This window comes from Gopherus flavomarginatus, chromosome 4 (genome assembly GCF_025201925.1).
Source record: "Gopherus flavomarginatus isolate rGopFla2 chromosome 4, rGopFla2.mat.asm, whole genome shotgun sequence".
Classification (NCBI taxonomy): domain Eukaryota; kingdom Metazoa; phylum Chordata; order Testudines; family Testudinidae; genus Gopherus; species Gopherus flavomarginatus.
Genome location: NC_066620.1, coordinates 168,661,960 through 168,676,009, shown reverse-complemented (window position 1 = coordinate 168,676,009; position 14,050 = coordinate 168,661,960). Strand labels below are relative to the sequence as shown.

The following is a 14,050-nucleotide window of genomic DNA, read 5'->3' as shown; positions in this document are numbered from 1 at the left end:
GTAAATCAGGTATGTGGTCCATCTAGTCCAGTATCCAGAAGGTTCAGGGTCTTAGATATTTGTTGTAAGTCTCTACTACTGTACATATTGGAGATGCTTTTCACTCAACATTTCAAAACTTTGTAATGGAATTTTCCAGCATCATGGATAACCCTTCCGCAAACGCAAATGGTCAACAAATATAAGTGATTCAAAGGCAGATTTTTTTAAGACATTGAGCAAAACTGTGTTACAATAAAAGAAACATGTATTAACTGCATCTAATTTGCATATAGAGATGTTATTTTCTAATTAAAATTACAATTCTATTCATTGCTAATTACCAGCAATAATGGAGACATGAGCTGGCAATTTATTTAACTTCTCAATATTGCTGGCACAGTTTTCTATACTGTTTTATTCTTCCAGGGTCAATTTCTGCAAGACAGGTGGCCAGGAACAGATAAAATTGAGCTCTGGTGTTTAGACAGTTAACAAGTATATGATAGTAATTAAGATCATGGTTTAATTTGATTGCATGTAGTACTATTGTAGCCATGTTGATCCCAGGATATTAGAATGACATAGCAGGTGAGATAATATCTTGTATTGGACAAATTTCTGCTAATGAGAGAGACAAGCTTTTGAGCTTACACAGAGCTCCAAATATCCCAAGAAAACCTGCTTCAATACAGAAATAAAACCCATTCTGACTAAACACCCCTAGATGTTCCCTCTCACCCCACATTTGAACCCATACAGGGCATCATGAAACAACTACAGCTCATACTCAATGGGGTCCCATCCTGAAAGAAATCTTTCCTGAACCCCATCTTCTGGCCTTCCAACAACCCTCCAATCTCTCCAACTTCATCATCAGAAGCAAGATCCCCACAGACCAGGACACATCAACTCAAAGCAGCCCCAGACTCTGCCAGAACAACAGATGCAAACGTTGCAGGCACATCTCCACTGCTACAATGACGAACACCCCCACAACACACCTTTCAAGCTCCGAGGGTTCTGTACATGCCTATAACAACATGTGGTGTACCTCGTAGTAGGAAACATTATTCATCACCATTTTTGACAATCCTAGTCAAACAACCCAAACCAAGAAATATTTTTGTCAAAATCAAAGTTTTTCTGTGGATAACTTGCAAACAGAGAAAACAGTGAAATACATCAAATAAATTAGTCTCTGCAAATACTTCGCCCAATTCCAATATGGAACAGTGAAAACACTGAGAAAAGGCTGGATTTGGGTGATGTTATATGCATCGAGCCTCCAGTTTTTATCCATAAGTGATAGAACTTTCTTTGTTGCATTAAAACTGCTATAGTAACTATACAGATGCTGTTACATAACTATGGTTTATTAAAACATAAAATTAGATTAGTTTGTCATATATAACTTGTAAAGGTTTCAGACCTTTATAAATAGGAGGAAATCTGTCATTAACAATGTGACACATCTGTTAAACTAAACTAAAATGTGTTGAGCTGAGATTTAATTGTAGCATCTTGTTACCATAGTTTAATTACAATAATCATAATTTTCCTACAGTATGCTACAATGATAAGACACGCCATTAGCTGTGTTATTGTGAGATAAGTATGGACACAACAGCATGGGAGTGATTTTCTCTTCACCTTTATTTCCAGAAGAAATAAGCTTTCTCTTAATGTGAGCTGGTACAATGTGATATGTTCAGTGACACTGTTGTCATGCCTGAAATAGTGCAGATGTGTTATCACTATATACACCATCGTATTAGAGGGATATTTTTTCTTAGTTTCGCAAAATATACATTTCCTAGAATGACGCCAGTAAAATACTTGGTGTGAAATACTACATATGATAAGAATAGTTGGCATGATTAACTTATTCTTATACTGTCATATAAAAATGATGTATAATTCAGGAATAATAGGAGAAACAGAACGAGCCTCTATAAATAAAAAATATTTTTTTCTTGTGATACATATTTTTATGCTGTACTAGCATAATATACGTAAGTGCAAGTGGTTTTGGATATACACTAAGTTCAAAGACTATGACAGGTTTAAACACAGAACTTTCCAAAGAATTATAACTTAATTAAAACAGGGATTTGACAAAATGACACTAACTTTAATGTCATCCTCGCAGAAGGCATCATATCTGAATTTAAAATGCTCTCACATTTCTTACAGAGTTTAAAAATCATAACCTTAGAAGATATCATAAATCTCATCTGGAAGGCATATTTGCACTGGAGACAGTTAAGGTGACGCCACGAATGAAAAGATTTGAGGGAAAGCTGAAGAAAATCAAGGAAATTTTCATTACAGTACACTACATAATGGGTTTTATAATACAGAGGAGAAAAGATATTATGGTGATTGGTAGAGTATAAAATCCTGAACAGAGTAGAAAAGAATAGAGGAAAGTAACTTTTGTTTGCTACCTCTACTATACATATGCAACATAAATCTAGAAAAAATGCTATATTGAACTTGAGGGAGAGACACAGAAACAGCCATAGTGGAGTGGACTCAAGGTCTATCTAATCTGATATCCTCTCTCTGCCAGGGGCCATTACCATAAGCTTCAGAGGAAGGTGTAAGTAGAGAAAAGTTGGATAACTTGACCCGTACATTAGGTCTCATCCTGGTCTCTAATATTTAAAGATTGGTTTAAGCCTGAGGCATGCAGTTTAATATCCATTTGAAAACATTTATCATTAAATAATTCTGGATAGTCTTGATTTCCATATCAATGTTCAATCACATTTTGAATCTTGCCAAGTCCTTGGCCTCAATGACTTCCTATGACAATGAGTCCCCCACACTCTACTTACATGCTGTTGAAAAAATATTTCTTACTGCTTTTTAATTTTCTACCTTTAAGTCCCATTGAATTTCTCATGTTATGAACCAGAGAAAACAGAAGTTGCTGACCTACCTTCTCTAAATCATTCATTATTTTGTGTTCTTTTATCACGGCCCCTCTTATTCATCCCCTTTCTAAACACAGCTTAATGGTCTGCACAGGAGATTGGGAGCCAGGAAATCCTGCATTTTCATCCTAACTCTAATACTGACATAGTCTGTCATCTTACACATGTCACTTAACCTCTCTTTCTCAGTTTCTAGACAGCCATCAAGGGAGTTCAAGAAACAGAGCACCCAGGAGTCTTAAGGCTTGTCTATATAACAAATTAGTGCGTGGCAAGGTGGGGGCCTGGAGATCTCCAGCATGCAGCACACTAAATGGCTGTGCAGACTCTGCTGCTGTGCACTAAAAGTTCACTGGTGCACTTTCTGTACAGCTGTTTCAAAGATCAGTATGTAAAAGGTCATTAGAGAATCTTTAGCACACAGCCGTAGGGGGGCCACGTGGACAGCAAGTGTGCCGCATGCTGAAGCTCTGTAGATTTATGCCCCTGCTTGCTGCACACTAACTTGTCCTATAGACATGCCCTGAGTGGGAATTAGGTACTGAATACTAAATCTATTAGCAGAAGTGGCGGTTAATTAACAGTCTATAGCATATTCAAAAATATTGACCTGCAAGTGTATAGGAAATTACAAACAGGGAGTTCTTGTGATATCAGGGTTTCTTAACCATAGTATGCTCCAGATAAAGAAATCCCATAGAAAGAAGCAACAACTGATACAAAGAATGGCTTTTCAATGTGCAAATTTCCCCCCAGAGCAGAGGGCTTGCACAAGAGTAAACAGCCCACATATTTTCAAGATAGGGTGCATGGCCATGGCAGGACCCTCTCTACTGGGCTGAACATCACCATGTAAGAACAAAGCACTATAAATTAAGATTTAATTGTGATCCTATACTGGCTTGTGTAAGTGTAGGCAGAGGCTGGCTGGCATACAAGGCCTGTTTTAAGTATGCTCAGTTAACCAGGAGAGTCCCAAGAACTCAAAATCAAATGAAAATGTTTTCTACGGCTGTTTGCCATTCCAAAGATAATAAATTATTTAAGTGATGTTCAGTTTGTAAACTAGACAATATCCCAAAGATTTAGGGCAAGATACTAGTGAAAATCAGCACAGCTCTATTGACTCCAAGAGAGCTACGCTGAATTACATCAGCTGAGTATCTTGCTTTTAGTCACTGTCGAAGTTACAGCAATGAAGGGAACGGTCCCCGTGATCCAACTACTTGCATTATCATATCTGCAATTTTCTAAAAAAATTATCACATTAGTTCACTTGATTTCCTGCCTTCGAACACTAAAACGAAGATAGACTGGAAAAACACAGTGGCAAAACCCTCAGCAACACAAGCTAATTGAATTTCAGGATCAATGAATGGCAATATCTGCATTATTGTTGGACTTAACTACGATTATTAGAACAAACTCATCATCTTTACAAAACAAATGCTAACAAATGCTAACAATTGATATTTTTTTTCAAAATTTACAAAATATTTGTCTCTGTGCCATGAAACATGAGGTCAGTATGATTTCTATGTAGCTTCATTTTGCTTTGATAATGCAATAGATTAATCAACTGTGGGCTTTATTTTCACACTGGGATAGTAATCACTCAAGCATTTCAATGCAAATGGGAATGCTCATGTTCTCTAACGGAGTTGAAGTGAGATATCCAAAGAGCCTGATTTAAGGAACAGAACTACTATTTTTCTTTATCCCATACATACTTTCTTTTCACCTCATATTTCAGATCTACATATTCATTTTTTACTCTTCCTCATTCAGCCCAAGTTGTCTACTTTACTTCAAATAAAGAATGAACATGTAATTAACTGTTCCTGTATCCTGCAAGTGCTGATTTGGTATATAAACAATGAGTTTGCATGGGAATAGAATATTGCTGTCCATTTTAGCTGTCAGCCATACAAACATTTGGTTACACAGTGTTGCCTCTACAGAACTTCGCTTAGCCAACCTAATCACTTTAAAGCTCTCTTAATGAATTATTGGCTGGGTAATCTTTACAAAAATAGACAATCAAATCATCTTGGCAGTATTCTGGAACTTTGATGTCTTACATCCAAAAGAATTATATCAAGCATTTACATTCCCATTGTTTAATTAAAAATGGAATAATCCAAAAATTAAACAACCAATTCTTTACACGTGAACACTTAAAGCTAAATTGCAGTGGAAACAAAGCGGGATTATATGGCAACTTGAGCAAATGTGCACACACAAAAATACAAATATCCTGAATAATGTTATTGTAATGAATACCTAAGTAGTTTTCATTTACTCTAATGTGTTCCTATGCCAAGAAAGTGTGAGCCCAAGTGACAAAGATGTTAAGGACTAGGTGGCGAGCAGCCCTGTGCAGATGTGTAGCAGCATGGATGGGGCAGCAACACACTTCTCCCTTACTCCCCAGTACTCCTGCAAAGAGGGCAATCACCATTATAATGTCCTGTTTCTTTCCAGATTCCTGTCCACGACTGTCAAACAATTAAAGATTAAACTACCCCCAGAGAATGCACCCCAGTTTTCTGATTAGTCCAGCTAGAGGGACAGGATTCTGTGCTATAAATCAGTGCTTATGGAGTTTGGACATGGTCAGTAAGGTTTACAGGTATAGGATGTACCTCCATATCATGTCTCAGTGCTTTGATTGATTTAAGTGGCTATCCTTTAGGGCAAAATAACAAGAATCGCAAAGGGAGAGAAAGGAGGAGCACACGCTGCAGTAGTGGCTTTTCCCAGTACATTATGACTATCTCTGCTATAGTTATTCTGATTATGCTACTTCATTTTAAGCCATACATTTTACTTTACTCTGCTTATAATAAAACAAGTCATTAATTTCATGTTTTTGTCAGACACCTTCCTGAAGGGCAACAGCACTAGAGGGGAAAATGCAAAATTATGTAAATGGTAAACAATGGGTACACATGGAAATAGCATTTACTCATAAATTAATCCACTTGCATGAAGTTCATTATAAAATATGAGCATCTGTATAAAGTTAAAAAAACACTGTCACCCTGGCTTATGCTCCCAAATCTAGGATTCAAACTTGCAAGTGCTGAGCACCTCCAGCTGGGTGGAAGTTATGGCAGTTAATGGGAGGTGAAAGCACTCAGCATCTTGTGAAATGCATTCAGTAATTTGAGGGACTGAGCCCTTAGTTCCCCCCAAATCTTTGATTGTTAGTCTTATGGAAAGGCCCAATATATTTAAGTCAAAGGATTTCATCAGCATCAACTCCACAGTCAATCCAAAGAGAGGAAGGGAAGCTCCCGAGAGAGAGAGAGAGAGACTAACAGCGGGAAAAGTTCTTCTTACATCACCTTTGGAATTCAATGGGATAATATATCCCTGCTATCACTTTGTAGAGGATGGTAAAAAAAACCCCAACAACCTAAACTAAGGCTATCATCATCTATTCAAGTCTATAGTTTAAAGTGATTTCTGTAAAACCTGATTGTTCTATTCCTGCTCAGTTCCACAGGACTTTTCCATGCAGGCACATACTCTTTTCTATTTCAGTAGTTTGCTTAAACATGCTCCCTTAATGCTTGCAACCCAAACAGGGAGTGCTGAATAAATTGAAAGAAGGAGCAACATCCAGCCTCCACCATAGGCTCTTCTAGAGGGCATAGGAGAACCTATATTAGCCTACTCCAGGAGGATGGAAAGGGTCCTGCTGCCCAGGAGCTCAACTAGAAAGTTAAGAATTCAATGCTGAGAGCTCTTATCGGGGCAACGAAGTGGTACTGTAATGTTTTTATAGCACTTTGAAAATCTAGAATCCCTATACTACATATAAGAGCCTTATATTACATATAAGTGCAATATAGTAATATTGTTATTATTTGCTGGAATTTACACAGTGAGACTGAAGAATGAGAGGATTCTCATTGTGAGGCTCAACAGCCATCCCCTGGAAAATTGACTAGAAAATGAGATTGTAAAATGCTATGTGGGAGGAAGTATAGCGTGGAGGAAAGGTATAGAGGCTGAGAGGGAAAACTTAAGAAATCAGGAATCACATGGCAAGGATGGGTAATCCAGGGGAAAAGACGCCTTCATGATGTTTACAAGGGATGACAAGGAAAGTGGGATGGGCTGTGAAGGGGCAAGGAAATGGAGATTTTTCTAGGGGTTTTGAAGGAAGAAAAGGAATTAGGCATTACGGCTGCTGATCGCAATTTGTCTATGTAGTGGTCTTAATCATGGTAGTGGTGAAATTTAGTGTTACAGAAGAGTGGACTAGAGGGTTAGTGGCGAATGAAATAGATATATTTTTGGAGGCACAAGAAGACATGAAGCTATTACTAGTTACTGAGCTGGGGTGAGAGAGAAATAGTCTTGACTTGTGTGAGGTGTTGGAAATACAGGGGAGGCTGAATTCACACAGTATTGGGGATTAGGAAGTTTCATGGCAGATTACACAAACAGGAGTACAGAATTGAGCTTTACTGGACAATGAAGGGTAGAAGTTATGTAAGGATAAAGTGGAGCCTGACTGCTTGTGGATGGTGAGGAGAAGAGCTATAGTCTGTTCACAAGAGAACAATAATAAAAAAGATAAATGCAGAATACACATACGCTGAGATTAACAGTCATTTTAAATCTTTGTTTCTTTAGGAAGAAGAAAAAAGTGTGCACACATAAGCTAACAGAGTGGTGCGTGAGCAATATTATGAACATGCTAGTGCATGTGAACCAGCAGGAACCAGGATATAGATTAAAATGCTCTCCATTTTTAGGGGAAAAAAGTTGAAAAATGATTTCTCTGTTTTAAGTTTCTAGCATGTTGTTAGCGAAACAGGTATAATAAGTAAAAGAGACTGGAGCAGGATTAGGAGCAGGGCAGCAGTGAGAGCAAGACTGGAGCAGGGCTAGGAACAGGGCTGGAGCAAGAGCAAGATTGGAGCAGGGCTAGGAACAGGGCTGGAGCAAGAGCAAGGCTGGAGCAGGGCTAGGAACAGGGCTGGAGCAGGCTAAGGCATGAGGAGTCTATTGCCATCATTTGGCAGGAGAGAGTTCCAAGTCCTGGAGTGACATTGAGCACACTGAACAGCTGTTCCTCCTGTGACGCTTATATACATGGTCTGGGAGTCACACAACTTGCTCTTGGTTTGGGGGTTAGCTGGAGTCTAGCACAAGAGTGACTCATAATCTCACAAAAGTGATCTTATACGAGCAAGTTATAAACCTTAACTAATTAGCTTTTTCGACACCTTGTATAGCAAAACAAGTACACTTCTACCTCCATATAATGCTGTCCTCGGGAGCCAAAAAATCTTACCGCATTATAGGTGAAACTGCATTACATCAAACTTGCTTTGAACCGCCGGAGTACGCAGTCCTCCCCTCCCGCCCCGGAGCACTGCTTTACCACGTTATATCCGAATTCGTGTTATATCGGGTCACGTTATATTGGGGTGTACTATCATCCTCATTTTACAGACCAAGGAATGGCAGTACAGTGGTGTAAATCACTTGCCCAAATCTACAGAAAGAGCCAGTTTCAGGAACAGGTTAAGAACTCAGGAGTAGCTGGCTCTCAAACCTGGGCTCACATCATGCTTCTCTGGGTAACTCAATCCTTTAGCAGAGTGGTACCCAAACTTTTCCTGTTGTGCCCTCTCCTTACCAGTAATGGAATGTGCCCCCACACCACTCCATTACTGCACATTTGGCTCAGCAGGGGAGCTAGGGCTGAATGTGGAGTTGGGGGCAAAACTGGGGAGTGAGGAGGAGCTGGGACTAGAGGCAGAGCTGGCCTGAGGACAGAGAGGGATTGAGGGCAGAGCTGGGCTGGGAGCAAAGCAGGGAGTGGAGTGGGGCTGGGGATGGGGCTAGGGCCAGAGCTGGGCTGAGGGAGAAGCAGGAGGCAGAGCAGAGCTGTAGCTGGGGCTGTAGCTGGGCAGGGGGCAGAGGGGCTGAGTGGCACTTCCTCCCTGCCCGCCCTGAGGGCTAGCCTGGCTACACACCCTCCCGAACATTCCTCTTGCCCCCCATAGTTAGGCGACCACTGCTTTTGCAGCATTTTTGGAAGAGATTATATTCTGTTTTACTCAAGATAACAGCAAATAAATACACAAAAGAAACAAAACCACGGGTAACAGAAGCGCACACATACATATGAATACACTAATATTATTATTTGTTTAGCACTGAAAATGTACTTGACTGCACATTGTATAAAGCACATGTATCACGAATACTGATTACATACAAAAAATAAGTTATTTCTGATTATGCAATGCAATTATTTTGACAATGTCCCTTAAGAAACCATGATTTCAGTACAAATACAAAGGAAACTGCAACTTTGCATTGCCATAAAATTTGCTTCACAGCTGCATGAATAAAATTATCATTCACTTGGAATTTTCATTTCCAACATCATTCTCTTGTCTTGTTGTGTGTTTTGGAAAACACCAAACACATTATGACAGTTAATAACTAATAATACATCAAATGTTATACTTTGAACATATTGGGACACACCCTCAATTGGTGAGAATCAGCATGGCTCTGTTGACTTAATTCAAATTATGCTGATAGACACCATCTGAAATCAGGCTCAGATCTTCCAACTGATTGTAAAAAACTACTACAAAACATTCAAGAGAAATAGAAGGAATGGATTTCAGTGCACCATCTAAAGTAATATTTTAATGCCTGATTCTGGACCAGGACCACAGCCCAAGTAAATGGGCCATGCACTGTGGAGTTCAGTGGGCAAGGTGGGAATGAATCCTTCTTCTCGGTCACAATGCTGCAGCAAAGCTGCTGTGGCACTGCTACTGTAGTCTGAGAGGGGATGCAGCAAGCCCTGTGGCTGTCCCCTATCCATCTCTCTGGGGAGTGTCATAAATATAAAGAAAAGGGTAGCATAAAATCCCTCCTTGGCAGCTGTACTGAATCGCTTTACCTGTAAGGGGTTAAGTAGCTCAAATCACTTAGTTGGCACCTGACCAGATGGACCAATGAGGAAAGAAGATACTGTCAAATCGGGGGGAGGGGGGATTTGTTTGTGGCTCTCTTTCTTTGTTCCCTCTCTGGACTGAGGGAGAGACCAAGCAGGTACAACATCTCCTGAAAACATACCTGGAATGATACATCTAAAATTACAGAAATTGTAAGTAAGGCAAGGAAATGCATTAGGTTATCTGTGTTTTGGCTTGTGAATTTTCCTGTGCTACAAAGTGTAGTTTTATTCCTGTTTTTGTAACTGTAAAGCTGAGCCCGGTGGGGAATCCTCTGTGTTTTAAATCTTTTTATTACCCGGTAGAGTTACCTTCCATCCTGATTTTGCAGGTGTGATTCTTTTACTTTTTTCTTTATAATAAAGTTCTTCTTTTAAGAGCCTGATTGATTCTAGTGTCCTCAAGCTAAAGGGTCTGATCCATACTCACACTGCTAACCGATTAGTTGGTACATTATTCTGAGCCTCCCCAGGAAAGGGGGGGGCGTATTTTGGAGGGGATAAGGATTCCAAGTGACCCTCCCCTGAATTTTTGTGTAAATCATTTGGTGGTGGCAGTAATACTGTCCAAGGACAAGGAAAGGAATTTGTGCCTTGCGGAAGTTTTTAACCTAAGCTGGTAGAATATAAGCTTAGGAGGTCTTTCATGAGGGTCCTCACATCTGTACCCCAGAGTTCAGGGTGTGGAAGGGAACCTTGACAGGGAGCTTTTCTCATGGAGCCATCAGAACTACCATTAACTTCCCAGGTGCACTGGGGAAGAGGGAACCCTTTTGGAGCAAAGCTGTCCTTTCTCCACACATCCTCTTCCCCCATGCAGTGGAACCAGTTCCAGCGTGTTCAGGCATTCCATGATTGTGAAGTTTGGAGCAAGATTTGATCCATAGAAAATTAAAAATTACATGGCATTTTGCAGTAAACTATTTTAGAACTCTGGATTTTAATTGGCGTTGTTGGTACTATCATTCCAAGAATAAAAAAATCTTTTTGACTACGTTATACTTGTTGCTTGAGATAATGGATATGACAGCAGAAGAGACAACAGTATTGTTGTCACATCAATAAGAGTGACAACTGACACTGTGAAATATAATCAGCATGCTCACTGTTGCTGTTAAAACTGATCTATGTGATTAATTGCCTTTGAAATTTTGATCAAAATTGATCTGTCCGATTTTCTGGCCCTAGTTCCGTAAGTCAAATCTCACCCTAGAATAACACAAATCAATTTAGTCTGGGCTTCTGTAGAAGCAGAGCAAAAAAGAAGGTAGAAGTAATTTTGGAGCTGTCAGTGACTGATTGGTTTTTTGATTTCACACTTTTACTAAAGATAGAACAGGCCTTACCGTAGCTGTCATAAGCATCTTCACTTGTTCCATGACCATAATCATAATATTCAGGCACACTGAAATAGATTCAGACAGCAAGAAATGTTACTATAATCAGAAGGAATCAACACAAAAGCTTAGATAGTAAATAAAAGTTAAAATGTAATTACCTTTATATGTAAACATAACACAGTCAAATGACACTAGAATCAGTGCAAACACGTTATATTTTTTATTTTCATGTATTATCTACTAATTTAAAAATAAGATCATTCCAAAAATGTGTAAACATAGGAATTATTTTTCAAAGATGTAGCAGAAGGTTAGGGATAGAAATTCAATTCACAAGAACAAGGTGCAGTCTTATAAAATCCTGCCCTAGGGTTTCCCTGTGGTTACAAGTTCATCAGAGCTTCATCCCAGAACAAGTACACAGTCTTTTAAGACCTCAGTAGGCCTTGTCCTTTTAATCCTTCCCTAAAGATTGAGGCCCTCCATTAACCAGGAGTCTTGTTTGTTTGCTAGATCAAAAATGGAGCCTTTGGTTAGAATAAACTCCAGATTTTTAATAAAAAGTCTTTTCTTTGTTCCCTGGAAAATCCAGTTTGAACTAGTATATGCATGTCTCTCCAAGGCTAATAACTGAGGAAGTTTATTAGCACCCGTCCTCCTTAATAAAGAAGTACATACAATGCCACAACACCACATACACAACTGCATGTTTAATACACTGTACCTAAAAGGTGTTAACTTAATTCAGTAATGCTTAACTTAACTCAGTAAAGCTTATCTTAATTCTGTAAGGTTTGTTCAGGATATTACAAGATATTGTCAGTTTGTTGCAGCCTTTTGTACTGAACCTTAAGATGCTTGCATTTACTGAGGACTTTGGCAGTTTGTTCCATTTTTCAATTACACTTCCTGCAAGGTTGGCCTGCCTACATTCCTCACAAAGTGAAGGCCTGATTATCCACAGCCTTATGGGTTTCTATGACTTTCTGTGACCTCCGTGAATTTTGCAGCCCTGGGACCCTAGGACCACCCCAGCAGTTGGGGAGGACCTGGGGCCAGTTGCACTGGCGACTGCTCTGGCATCCCCAGGCAACTGGTCCCTGGTGCTGCCCTGGAGCAGTGGTCTGGGACCAGCGGTAGTGGCAGTGGGGCCCCGGGCCGCCCCCTGCCCAGAGCATCAGTGGTGGCTGGCTCCGGGCTGTCCCCCGCCTGGATCAGCAGTGGCGGCAACAAGGCCCTGGGTCATGTCCTGCCTGCACCTGCGGTGGCAGTGGGAGGGGCCCGGACTGCCCCTGCCCCAGCAGGCTGCTCACCCTCCAGCAGCAGTGACCCCAGGCCACTTCCCTCCCAGCAGAAGTGTTGCCCTGCGCTACCCTCCCCAGCAGCAGTCTTCAGGAGCTTACCCCTCCCAGCAGGTAAGATTTAATCACAGGTATTTTTAGACTTTTTGTTTACTGCCTGTGACCTCTCCATGACTGTTACCAAAAATACCCATAACTAAAACGTAGCCTTAATGTTAGGCAGTGATTTGTACCAGTCCAAAGCAAGTGTAAAATGTTAATAAATGAATAGCAGATTTTTTCCCCTTGTTTGCACAGATGTAAATGAATATACAAAGTGCAAGGAAGTGGAAAATCAGAGCTAGTTTCAAAACTACTGCTTGCCAGTTATTTGTTTGTTGGTCAACAGTGATCATGTATGGTCATAACAATAGGTTATCAAAAAATGAAGAGGCCATTTTAGATTATTGTTGCATGCTGCTAATTAATGATCTGCAGTTATCGTCTTTAATGGGCACCAGCATATCTGTGAAGCAAAGGTGGTGAGCAATGTTAACATGGAGATTGAATTAGTCACATTTTAGCTTTACTATTATTATTATTTATAATTTGTTTTCCAGTAACACCCTGCGTGCCCCAAACTCAGGACCAAATTCCCAGTTTGTTAGGCACTGCACACATATAATAATAAAAGGCAGCCAGGCACTGCCAAGGAAAGCTTACAATTTATCTATATTACTGAATTGTATTTCCCCCACCCTCGGCGAAATAAATAAAAAATATAATACGTTTCCTGTTAATTTTTTGGTTTGTTTGTTTTATTTGACCTTTTTCATTAAAGGCTCCACCTGACGGGCTTTCACAAAGATACCAAAATCTCCATGGTCACCTCAACATTGCATTATTACTTTGGCTATTTTCCAGGAGATTAAAAAAAAAAAAATTGGTTAACATTTGAAGCAGAGACATATTTAACACTGCAGAAAAAAAAATCTTATAAATATAATAGAGTTGGGCAAATAATTTGTAACAATTATTTGCTTAGACACAATTTTACCATTGCTGTAGACAAAAATCGGATTTTGAATTTCTTGAATGCAATTCTTATTCATAATTCTTCCTGGAATAAATCCTAAGAAAAAATCATGTACTATAGCTCTCTTGAGAACATTCATTGCAAGCATTTGATATTTGACACTGAAGCTGTTTCGAATAAACATGTTTTTTCCCTGACTGGCTAGGTAAAATTTTTTATAATCAGCTTTCCAATGCAAATACTAATGATTTTTTTAAAATTAAAATACATTTTCCATAAATATTCTGTAATATTTCCTAAAAAGTCACTGTCTCAGCAAGCAGTTTTTCAAGTGCTCAAATACCGCATTGACATGGCCATATAAGTACTTGGGGCTGATGCTAAATATTCTAGAGCTGACCAGGCACAATATATCTAATATTCTATTGAACATACTAGCCATGCTGTATGTTTCTAGTGATTTCATTGGA

General features: G+C 39.5%; 1 protein-coding gene across 3 annotated transcripts in view; it reads right to left on the bottom strand.

The window, feature by feature from the left end:
- Nucleotides 1-14,050, bottom strand: part of KHDRBS2 (KH RNA binding domain containing, signal transduction associated 2) — a 694,643-nt gene that overhangs the window by 62,574 nt on the left and 618,019 nt on the right. For all 3 annotated transcript variants that reach the window (XR_007774032.1, XR_007774033.1, XM_050950940.1), the window contains one exon: nucleotides 11,271-11,329. Coding sequence is in view for 1 of the 3 variants with exons in the window: in XM_050950940.1 (XP_050806897.1) it covers nucleotides 11,271-11,329 (59 nt within the window). In the remaining 2 variants the exon portion in view is untranslated. The remainder of the gene's footprint in view (nucleotides 1-11,270; nucleotides 11,330-14,050) is intronic.